The sequence below is a fragment of the Xiphophorus hellerii genome, chromosome 12 (assembly GCF_003331165.1).
Source record: "Xiphophorus hellerii strain 12219 chromosome 12, Xiphophorus_hellerii-4.1, whole genome shotgun sequence".
Lineage (NCBI taxonomy): Eukaryota > Metazoa > Chordata > Actinopteri > Cyprinodontiformes > Poeciliidae > Xiphophorus > Xiphophorus hellerii.
In genome coordinates this window covers 2,676,802-2,689,115 of record NC_045683.1, presented here as the reverse complement: position 1 = coordinate 2,689,115, position 12,314 = coordinate 2,676,802, and the positions used below count along the sequence as shown (strand labels likewise).

At 37.7% G+C, this 12,314-nt stretch overlaps 1 protein-coding gene across 2 annotated transcripts in view; it reads right to left on the bottom strand.

The window, feature by feature from the left end:
* The window catches only part of adamts3 (ADAM metallopeptidase with thrombospondin type 1 motif, 3), a 157,264-nt gene that overhangs the window by 142,433 nt on the left and 2,517 nt on the right, over positions 1-12,314 (bottom strand). For both annotated transcript variants that reach the window (XM_032578401.1, XM_032578402.1), the window contains exons 2-3: positions 11,750-11,771; positions 4,644-5,047 (exon numbers count right to left, since the gene is read on the bottom strand). In XM_032578401.1, coding sequence (XP_032434292.1) covers positions 4,644-5,047; positions 11,750-11,771 — 426 coding nt within the window. The remainder of the gene's footprint in view (positions 1-4,643; positions 5,048-11,749; positions 11,772-12,314) is intronic.

Genomic DNA, 12,314 nt, shown 5'->3' with positions numbered 1-12,314 from the left:
TTGCCTGGAACACAACTGAGAATGTAGCAACACAAATCATCAACAAGTCGCATCAAAACATGCTAATGTTAGCCTAGCATTTTTAGAAAACTGTCCCTCATAAAAACATTTAACAAAACATAAATCATGTAAGGTTTTCCTATTTAGTACAGTTAGGACTAATAAAACTTATTAATCCACCCCCAAAAATATAATTGTTCTATTCAGATTCTGATGTTTGCTCTCATTTCATTCATATTCAATGTAAATTTCTGTATTCAAGGTACATATTTATATATATGCACCAGCTGAGGATAAAAACCAATGAGGGAAATGTTAAAAAGGTCCAGTTAGGTGACAGACAGTCCATCTCTATATGGCGCTGAGACTTTAATTACCTTTCTGACTACATCTCTGACAATTGAACGGTAATTAAAGTCTCAACGCCATCAGATCTGATGCCTTTCAGTCAATATGGAGCCTTAAAATGTTAAAACAATCACTGCAAATCTTTGAGATTTTTTTTTTATAAATCAGTTTCACTTTCTAAACACACCTTGGTTATAATGTTCTATGCCAAGGATTTTAAATGTTTTATCCACATTCAACATTTCACTTGAACTGCAGAAAGCTCAGACTTTGAAAACGGTAACATCCTAAAAGTTAGCTTAAAGCAAACCAAGTCAGAGTTCAGACTCTTTTTGTTTCCTGCCTCCTATTGGGAAAGAAAATCTTGATGTAAGTGCTTTGCTGCACAGCTGCATGTTGAAGGTCAGCAGGTTAATGTCAAAAACGTTTGCCAATGTTTTGAAAATCTCAGAAAATGCAGACTATTATTTTATGGTAATCATAATGCCAGGAATCTATAGACACAGCTCAAGGTCAGCTGTGCTCTGTGAAGCCGTGGGCGACGTGGAGCTTTATGGCACAAAAGAATACATTAAACCAAAGATCGGGTACAAAAACTCTACTTCTTTCTGAACAGGATATTCACTGACAGTTTGAATAAAACTTTTCATATTCCTGCAAAATTTCTCATGAGAGATTTTTCACAAACTGACTTTACGACAAACTCACATTATGTTACTTATTGCAAAATGTTTGTGTCTTCTTAACGTTTTCTAAACAATATCTTCTACACAGGATCTCACTGTTTTGTTTTAGTCATCAACCTTTTCTACAAGGGCAACGAATCAATGATGAGGTGGTTAAAGAGCTGCTGCCATCGATCAGGATGTTTTAAAAATAATGATAGGTTTCAGAAATCCTACCGTTTCACAGGATGATACATGATTATGTGATGATATTCATGGATTTTTAAGGTTTGGTATAACTTATCGACTATTCTTTTCTCAATTTTTAACTATTGTTGCAGTTCTTATCTTAACCAGTTACAGAATTGCTGATGTCAATTAGCTAAAAGATAAAACTGATATTAAATTTTACTTTTTACATATACTTGAGTAACTTTTTTGAAAAATAAAATGTACTTTCAGGAGTATTTTTACTATGCTGTACTTTTTACTCTTACCTGAGTAATTTTATTATGAAGTATTTTTACTCTTACTTGAGTCAAATTTCTGGATTTTCTACCCACTGAAAGAAAAACAAACATGTTTTAACCAAAAATTCACCAGACACAAACACCTGAAGTTTTTGATGAAGTTTCATAAGTTTTACATTTTTAAAAAAATCTGATTTGGAATTTTTTTTTTGGCCTGATTTTGTTCTGTTTGTTGCTTCTATGAATTATTGTCATTTTGGTTCTTAAAATACCTAAATTTTCACATAACTTTATGTTTTGGTCCATCTGATGATGTAATTTTTAACTATTAAATGATTGATAATTTGATCAGCTACTCAGTACTTGAGTAGACTTTTTATTAAACACTTTACTCTTAGTTTCTTACATAAAAATATGTTAAAGTAATGCTGCTCTTACTTGAGTATAATTTTTGGCTTCTCTGCTCACCTCTGAGCATCTGTCATAGCGAAGGGATCAAACATGTAAAGATGAACTTTTTTGATATTTACTGAATTCCTCAGTGGAAAACTTTCAGCATTTAAAGAGAAAATATTTCCAAGTAAATAATCTCAGCTCATCAAAGTTTTGGAAGAATCCATCAAACATCCTCTGTTCAGAGTACGAAGATCCTGATGTTTCCCCAAACACAAACAGACATTTTAGAAATTTATTTGCTCCCCTTTTGATTTGAAGCCTGAATTAATTGTGCAATATGTCAGTGAGAGTCGCTAGGCAACACTATTTGTCTCTGCTATTTGACACATGTACAGTCAGGAAACAGAAGCTAGGTGCTGCTAATCAAATACACTTCTTTAGTTGATCATAATCAAAATGGCCGCAAGAGCTTTAGCCACTAACCTGGAGGAAACCTGACAATAACAATATGTAAGACAATAAACATGTGATCAATATCAATAGTTGATAGTCTGATACAATATTCAATTCAGATCTGCACAGCATTCTGGGAGATGTAGGCAGAGTAAAGAGATTAGCTGCTCAACCCCTACAAGCTAAGCTTGTTTGGTGGCCTGAAGGAACCCACTCACTCCTTGGTTGCCTAGCAACAACCTGTTGAGTAACTGGCAACAGTTTTAGGTTTCGCCATCGTCCCTCAAAGCCGCTTAAAAACAAAAAAACAACGGCGTGGCGTGAAAACTGTGGATAAAACGTTACACCAGCGGCATTTCACACATTTAAAACAAAAAACTAATCCGTACTTATCAGTGTTGACCAATATAAAACGCTTAAATCGTGGTGCGTTTTTCAGCCATATCATCCAGTTTTAGCCACAGATCATGAGAACATTTCAATCCTTGACCACTTTTAATTATGTGATAGAAAAATCTGATATGGTCAGATTTTGTGGTTTTGCAGTGTGTTAAAGTCAAAAGTGGAAATTATTGAGTTTGTTTTAATTCATCATGCAATTGATTGATTGATTGATTGATTGATTATTGCGACAGGCCTGGTCACTCAGTCAACCATGAACTCTTTTGTTTATCAAAGTGTTAGAAAGACTCAAATTTCAATTCGAATCATTTTGGCCAAAACTGGATCTTCAACCAGACAATGAACAACAAAATGGCTGAAAAAGAGTAAGACAAAAATCAGGGATCAAGGTGATGCAACAGATTTGAATAATGTTTGAAGTGTCTGAAGAAGTGTCAACAAACCTCACTGTAGTGATGCAATAATTACAGATGAGTCTCATTTCCTGCACAGTAGCAGGAGCAGCAGAGCAAATCTGACAGTAAACAGCTACTAACAGATTTATTGCTGCTAAAGGTGGAGCAGTGAAGCACACCCATAAATCATCACACAGGTGGATTATAGAAGTCATCGTGCAAACTTTGCTAATCACTTAGAGATTTATACTAAGGTGCGGAAGATCCACAATTACTCAATTACACAGACTCAGTCTGTGTAGACTGGAGCCAGCTAACAGTGGCACGGCTAATGGATTAGAAAATAAAAGCATGTCTTTCAACATAAAAGCAGAACAGGATGATTCATCCACAGAAATAGCGCTGCTATGGCTACGTTTACCTTCACCTCTGCAACAGCATCTTCTCCTTCATCACCAGAAACTACCAACTTCACAGAAATAGAAAGTAAATCAATGGAAACTTCTTTTTAAGTCTGGTTGGACGTCCAACAGACTTTTGGACTGTTTGAACAAAACGTACACATATGATCAATTTCTCCGATTTCACTCTTTATAGGTATATGTTTGAGTAAAATGAACATCATTCTTCTATTCTATGATCTACTGACAACATGTCTCCGAAATTCCAAGCAAAAATTTAGTATTTATTTGCAGAAAATGAGAAATGGTCAAAATAACGAAAAAAATGCGGCGCTTTCGGACCTCAAATAATGCAAAGAAAACAAGTTCATATTCCTTTAGAAACAACAATACTAATGTTTTAACTCAGGAAGAGTTCAGAAATCAACATTAGGTGGAATAACTATGAGCTCTGCGATGCGGTTCGGTGCAGAAGTCTCTTCATATTTCCCAGTTTTTATATTTTTATGTTTTGTTTCCAGGTTTCCTGCTGGCTGCTTGAGGAAATCTGAAGATGCGGGATGTAAAATTCCTATCTTTGACAATGCCTACATGATGTAAAACGTTTGGTTTGTTTGAAACACATAAGTGGCTTAACTTGACATTAACTTCTCCACCGACCCCTGAAACAATAAAATGCAGACTTTGTGACTTTTAAAGCTGGGAACTCTACAGATTCTGTTACTAAACATGGAGATGTTTGAGTGCTTCACTCCACTCCAAGAGGTTCTGGCTGGACTTGTTCCCAGATTCCCATTCAGATGTTTTACGAGGGTTGATAGGAAGGAGACGTTTGTCAGGCACAATAGGAACTCGTGTTTTATGCTGGGAAGAGATCTGGAGGAAACCTGTGTTTGTGAGCAATCACCCGTTAAACTCCTGCCCGTCACAGGGTGTTTCCAAAAACAATGTGCCATAAAAACGCCGAGTGCTGACGTAAAGAAAGGATGACTCAAGAGTTACAGACATCCACAATCCCTAACCGCACTTGATAAGGTCATGGAGCTTTGTAGGGAAAAGAAAGGCTTTCAGGAGGCGGAGAAGAGAAGGACTTTAAAGCCAAGAGGGACTTACCAGTCCATCGCAGTTGTTAATGGCAACCGTGGCTCCGGGGACGTCGGTGATGTCACCGATGAAGGTGCAGTCCGTCTTCAGCAGCTCCCGCTGGAGAATCCTCTCCGTCGCGTCGGTCCAGTTGGCGCCCGCTGTGGCGTTCCCAAACCCCCGAACCTCGTCGTGCCACTCCACCATCGCCCCGGGCGCCACCAGCCGGTCGTTGGGCCGCAGTCGCAGGTGGAACTCCTTCCCGAAGGCCGTGATGTTGAAGAAGAGTCTCTGCTCGGACTCGGAGAGAAACGCGTCCCTCCTCACGCGCTGCTTGTGCGTGGCGGACAGCAGGTGGGACAGGTAGTGACCGTGGGAGTCGGTGCTGAAGGGCGTCACCAGGCCGTACTCCTTCAGCCGGCTCTGCAGCTGGTCTGGCAGAACAAACACAGAACAGGTTCTTCAAAAAGCGGCAGCAGAACTTCACAACAGACAGCTACTTTCTGTTTCAACAAGAAAAATTGGTAAACTGCGATAGACCAGGAAGCTGCAATCGGTGCACCCATAGTTTCAACTTACTCAAAGTAATTATCTCAAGTAGAAAGTATCCCGATATTTAAAAGCAGACATGGGTAGAATACCGAAACAAAATCCTGGCTTATTGACTGATCTTGTAGGATTTTATGTAAAATAAAACTGTGAACTAATCTTAAAAATCAAACTAAAGGAGAAGTGTGATGGTTGCATCACCATGATGGTTGAGTGAATAGTTGGTAGGACAGATGGGAGAACTCTTTACAGTGTTTTCAAAGTTACACTGCAAAAACACAAAATCTTAAAGTATTTTGGTAAAATTTCTAGAGCAAATATCTTAGTACACTTGAAATAAGACAAAACTAACATACAAGCAACTTTTCAGCAAGATATACAGGCTTATTTTAGGTCAAAAATACCTTAATATTGATAAAAAGTTCTAGTTCCATTGGCAGATTATTTCACTTATAAGAAAACATTTTCCCCATGTTATAAATAAAATAATGGTAAAAGTACTTTTTCACAAATATTAAAGAATTATTGACTTAAAACAAGCTCCCATTTCCTGCTGAAAACTTACTTGTACATTAGTAAATATGAAATAAGACAAAACTAAGAAAACTAATACACTTGTTTTCTTAGTAAATACAACCAAAACAAACATGCTAAGCTAGCGCTAGTGGGAAGAACGACTCGTGGTTTCTAACCAAAGACAGAAGAGAAATCCTACACCCGCTAAAATCCGACACTGTTTCATTATGTAAAGAAAGTAGTTAAGCTCAGAGTCTTCTTCAGAGGTTTAGGTGTTGGTTCCTTCAGTGGTTCTTCATATGGTGCCCCCACAGGCGAGGAGGGGAACAGGTTGCTCAGAGGTTTGGATTGTTTGACACAGTGGAGTGTGAAACTGAACCAAAGCAGCTAGTTAGAATAAATTTCTCTAGCTAGTTAGAATAAATCTATATGGATAGTTAGCTGACTGATTTGTTCTGTTAGCACATAGCTTTTTTATCTAGACTCTAACAATAGATTTATTCTATTGTTATTGAAATGATTAAAATCTACAAACCAATTCTAAAATTGGTTTGTAGATATGAAACGTAAAATAAACTAAACAGAAGAAATCGATTAGAGGGGAAATAGTTTTATTTAACACCAGCTATAAAGCTGTGAGCTGGTCACGTCACGTTGTTTCTTTTACCATCAGGCTCTTGTTCACCTGATTTGTTGCCAATTGAATTGGTCAAGAAATGTGTGGCCTTTAAAAATAAATACTCCATTCAGCCTCAGCTTGATTTTCCAACTGTAGCGACATTCAAAGATTTCCATTTCGGGAAAAGAAAGTAAAAGCAATCTGATGAATATTAAAATCTAATAATTATCTTGACAAAAAACGCTGACGCAAGTGTCACAAAGACAAAAACCCAATTATATGTCTGAGGCGCGGGACGTAGCTTGCAGATCACAGTGTGCAAAAATGAAGAAAAAATATAAATTTGACACACTTGGCATAAAATACTTGCACCTTTTTCACAGCTGTGACACCATAATAATACACAATGTGAGCAGCTTTAAATCCATACGCAGCGCCGGCTTCCTTCATTATGAACACGTCTGACAGGCAGCAGAAACAAACCACAGATACGTCTGGGGGTTTGAATATGCAAGGAGATCCGGGACAGAACATCCTTTTAACGGAACATTTACAAAGTTCACCCTTAAATCATGTCAGCGTTGGTCTCTGTTAGCGTCAGCGAAAGGGCTGCTTGAGTTTTCCACCTGAAATCTCAAGCAACATCTGCAGGACTGATGTAATGCTCAGCATCATGACACGCGCTTCCCAGCAGAGTGCTTCAACACTAAAGCTCCTGTGACGAATCTTTGAAAGATGAAATATTCTTGGTGCCAGAGGTCTCTAGGTGCAGCCAAGAACTAAATTCACTTCTGTGTGCTGAAATGTTACGCTTGTGTAAACCTCTGCAGGATTTAAACAACCATTTCTCCCACCTAAAAGAAGAAAAGGGACAATTTCTGTGCATTTGAGTTTTCTACGTAGAGAATCAAAGAGAATACCTTTTGATTCTGGGCAAATCCTCAGTTATAAATAAAAATAGTCTAAACATACAGTGAACAGAAAAGAGTTTTTATAATGTCTGATGCAAATCTACTGCACTTGATTAACCGAGTTTCAGTAGTAGATCAGACGGTACCATGCAAAAAACCCAAAGGCTCCTCTAAAGGCTTATGTTCAATATTAAAGTTGATAACAGCATATTGTGGGAAAAAAAGACTAAATAAACACAAGTACATCTCAATAAATTAAATGTTAATTAGTTCAACGATCCAATTCAAAAAGTAAAACTCGTTATCTTGAGTCATTAAAAGATAAGGAAATATATGTACCGATTTTATTTCTGGCAATTTGTGGGAATATCACTTAACAGCTACTGAATAACAAATATTTAATTTCTGAGAAAATCATAATGTTACTTTAAACCAATTTAAAATATGGAGATTATAGTACAGAAATATTTTGATATGACCTACATAACCATGACGAAAGCAGTATTCAATCATCAACACACTCCGTAATGTCTACAGATGGCGGCTGATGAAGAAGCAGCAGCTGGTATATTTGTGGAAAGTTTAGTGGAAGACAAAAGTATGGCAACACCTATTCTGTGTGTCATACATCTGTTAAAGTTTCAACATCTAAACTAAGTTTATAATAAAATTTTCCAATGCCAGTTATTCAGATTTTGCTTGTGAATTTGTCAGGTGGATTTTATATGTAGCACCTGGAAAAGGGGACAGACTTTAATAGTTCAGGAAATAATGGTTCTTCAAAAGACACATAATTGTTATTTACTCAAGATCATACACATTTTTATTAGCATTTTTATGGCACCATATCAGAGCCCTTGACAACAGAAAAAAAGGAATAACTTTTTGCCAAAACTATTTTTAAACTCTGAGAAATTTTCTGGTAAAAATTATTTCCAAGCTCCAAAAGCTGAAAACTTGCTGGAAAAAAAAATCTGACATTTTGAGATTAATCTCAGAAATGTTTTAGAAGAAACTTGGAAATTTCAGAGTTTGAAAACAAAAACAAAATGCAAAAGGTCCTGAAATTTTTATGTTAATCTCAGAATTTTTATGAAAATGTTCAAAAATATTTTATTGAAAAGTTTTGAGTTTGAAAAAGCTTTCAAACTCAGAAAATTTCCAAAAGTCAAAAATGTTGACTTTTCAAACTCAGAAATTGACACATTTTTCTAGACATTTTTAGACATTAACCTCAAATCTTTTGAATTTTTTGGCAGAAATTTACTCCTCCTATTCTTCTGATTTTATGTACATTTTTGTTGTTTTTCTGACTTATTTTTCCAAAAACAGATTCCTCTGACAGCAGTTTAGTGCAGTAAGATACTGACAGCTCAGAAGTACTCAATAAAAAGCATTTTTCAAAAACCAGGCCTGAGAAAAATACACAACGTCTTATAATTTAACTGCTGTGTAGAAGATTATGATGTTTCACAAATCCACTAAAAATATTTATAAAAGTTAATATATTTCTTAGGTGATCTAAATAATCTGGCTCAGGAAAAGCATTTTTAATTTATTTTCCCTCAAATATCCAAACCAGACACAAACAAACCTCTGAATGCATAGAAAACGTGAGAAAGTGTTCAAACATTTCCTGCATGGCTGCAGCTGAACGCTTTACATTTAAATGCAGATCAAATAGATCTCAGAGTAAAACCTTTACATTATTCTGAAAGGTCACAAATTCACAAGCCATCAACACTTTGCCTAACATTTGTTAGGCCTTCAAATGCTTTAAAATGGAGAAACAAAAGCCAAAAGTTGTGCAATAAGATGAAAAAATACCATTAAAAAGGATCTGAGAAGAGACAAAAATGATGGACAGAAGTTCATCTTCAGTGTACACACACACACACACACACCCACACACACGCCCACACTCAAACCTAATGTAACCAGGTAGCCTAACAAGAACATTTTGTCTGTTCAGAGTCCACACACACGGGAAGTAAACATGCAGAAATACCCCAGACTGGGATTTAAACTCACAACCTTCTCCCTGAATGTGTCCCCAATTAATTCACTTAATTAAAGAACTATAATCCACATAAAAGTCTCATCTAACTGGAGCATTTTCATAAAACCTGACTTTGAACTGAAACAGTCGGGCTTAGTGCAGCATTGTAAACCCAGCCAGACGCCGGACATGCTAACCCCTTAGCTGCAATGCTAGGCAGGCCATGTGCTTATTTCTTCCACCATGTGGAAGATAACGGCCCTAAACACACGAGTCAAGCAACATCTGGGTTTCAGACCAGCAGGATTGATGGTGTGGAGCAGCCAGGCCAGTCCCAGTCCACCTCAGCCCAGTAGGAAACCAGTGGGATGACGTCAAACATGCCGCTGCTCAGGCAGAACCAGGAAATGCAGAGGAACCGATCAGCCTGGGCTGCACCTGCCCGCCGAGCCAGAAGTGGGTCGACTCCGTGAAACACAGAAATGCTGATGGTTATGGCTTCACTGGAAATCACTCAGTAAAATCACTAAATATAGGAGGGATTTTTTATACCATCAGTGTAGAGAGACAATCTGATAATCTCTTACAATTTAATATGTACAGAACAGAACTGAGTTACGGCCATTAAAAGAAAAAAGACAAAAGAAACGTGACTTTCTTCCTCAGAAATCCTTTACCCTTCAGAGATTAAAGTCACAGTTTGGAGGAAAAATGTCAGAATTAAAAAATTAAATCAAGAACCACTGAAGGACACGACATGAAAACTTCTGAAGGAGACACTGAGCGTAACTTAATTATTCATGAAACTTAAACAAAGTTGGCGTCAGATTTTAGGATTTCTATTGTCTTTGCTAAAAAAAGCACAAGCTATTTCTCCTGCTAGAGCTTTTGGTTTGGCTGCATTTACCCAGAATGCCCTGCACTATAGTCCACTTCCTGCCTTTGAAGCGATCTCCAGTCCAGTTGCATTCACATATGCATTCAAACCGGACCAGAGTTCACTTCAACCGAACCGAGACCGAGGTTTGTAGGCGGACCAGAGTTTGCCATTTTTCACACATCCCCAAACAAACAGGACTTTCTAGTTAAAACAAACCAGAGTTTGATTCAAGCGGACTAAACAGGACTAGTGTGAATGCACCCTAAGTGTTTTCAGTCTGAAACCAATAAAAAGGTTCACCTTTAAGCAAGACAGTGACTCTAAACATTCAGCCAGAGCTACAGCAGGACGGTTCAGATCAGATTTATGATCCTGTCTAGACATGAACTCAGTTGAAATTCTCTGACAAGAATAAAATATTGCTGCTTACACTTACACTCCATTTAAACCTGAGCAAAGTGGATTTATTCTGCAAAGAGGTAAAGACATATTCCAGGAAGCTTCCATATCTGTGATTGCAGCTAAAGTCAGTTTGACAAAGTGCTGACTCAGGAGTGCAGATGCTCACCATGCTGTAGAGGTTTTTATTTTTAACAGAAGAAAAATGCTAAATTATGTAAAACTTTTTGTTGGTCTGACACAAAATCCCATAAAATGCATTTCCGGTTTTAAACTGTTTGGACGTTCAGGGTGTATGAATACTTTAGCAAGGTGTTGTAAAAACGTGTCGCTACACTGCAAAAACACAAAATCTTAGCAAGTATTTTGGTCTCTTTTCTACTGCAAACATCTTAGTTTTGTCTTATTTCAAGTTTACTAACTTACAAGTAACTTTACAGCAAGAAATGGAAGCTTGTTTCAAGTCAATAATTCCTTAATATTTGTGAAATCGTATTTGTTCCATTGGCAGATTATTTCATTTATAACATGAGAAAAGTGGACTAACATGGCTGCCGATGTGAATGCAAATAAAGGCATAATCTGCAGGGGTGCCACCTTAAATCAAAATACAGTAAAGAGTTCAGTGTCCCACTGTCTGATTTAATAAACCAGTCGTTCATGTTTCTGTTCTTGCAGGAGGTTGGCAAAGATTTCAGTCGGATCCAGAATGAAGGGGGGCAGAAAAAAAAGGTGAAAAGTTAAGCAGAAACCACATGAAGTGAGCGCAGCGGCCGCTTTACAAGCCCGATAATGGCCACAGAGAGCCAACAGTGGCAGCCACAAGCGCTCCACCGCAGCCCAGCGCTGCCCCGCTGTGCGGCGGCCCGGACGTGTTCAGGAGCTAACCGGGAGTAAACGGATCCTACGTGGACTCGGCTGCAGCTCACTGGTTCCTTAACCTCACAATGGAGAACAGATGTGCAGGATTTAGAGGTGGAATTCTCTTTCCTTTATAACAAAGCCCTTTAAGCAGTTGCAATATGATTGTGTGTGAGTCAGTGGAGTCAGGAGGGTGTGTGTGTGTGGGCGTGGGGGTGTGTTTGTGTGTGTGCAGGGAGGGGAGTGTGTTACAGAACTGCTGAACAGAAAAACTCTCCTCCCACTTTGATCAGTGTGCAGTTCTCCTCCTGAACTTGTCAGCAGTTTGGAAGAGAAAACCTGGAACTGGAGTTTGGATTGAATTAATAACAACATGGAGGAAAGTGAAGAAGCTTTTCTTACCTTCCTGGTTTGCTTCACCAGCCTGCAGGAGACAGAAGAACAGACTTCATAAATGTGAAGAAGCATAAAGGAAACACAAAATGCTCATTTTAAAACGGGTTCATTCATTCAAATTCCCACTGTGAACTCTGAATTTAATTCAGCTCTTTGTGTAAACAGTGGATTTAATTCACTTTGGGATCGAGAAGTAAATTTATTCTGCTGCTTTGACAGTTTTTAATATTTTGTTGGAACTTCTAAACGGTGAAGACAGAATTAGGCAATAAATAAATAAATAAACTGCATGATAAATTAAAACAAACTGGATGATAAAAGTCTTCAGTCTGATGCTTTGGTCTCAACTTCTTCCTTTTATGAAGGATCATTTAGTTTACAGAGACTTCATAATTCATTTTATTTCTTTTTATTTTGCATATTTAAAATGTTTTCCCGTTCCTGTGTTAGTTTGCAGTTAACAACTGTCACCCCACTGTTGCCAATTCAGCAACTATTGGTCAAAATCAGAATCAGCAAGTCGGGCAAAACAAAGCAAAACAAAACAGGTAATCGGCCAGAAACTGCAATC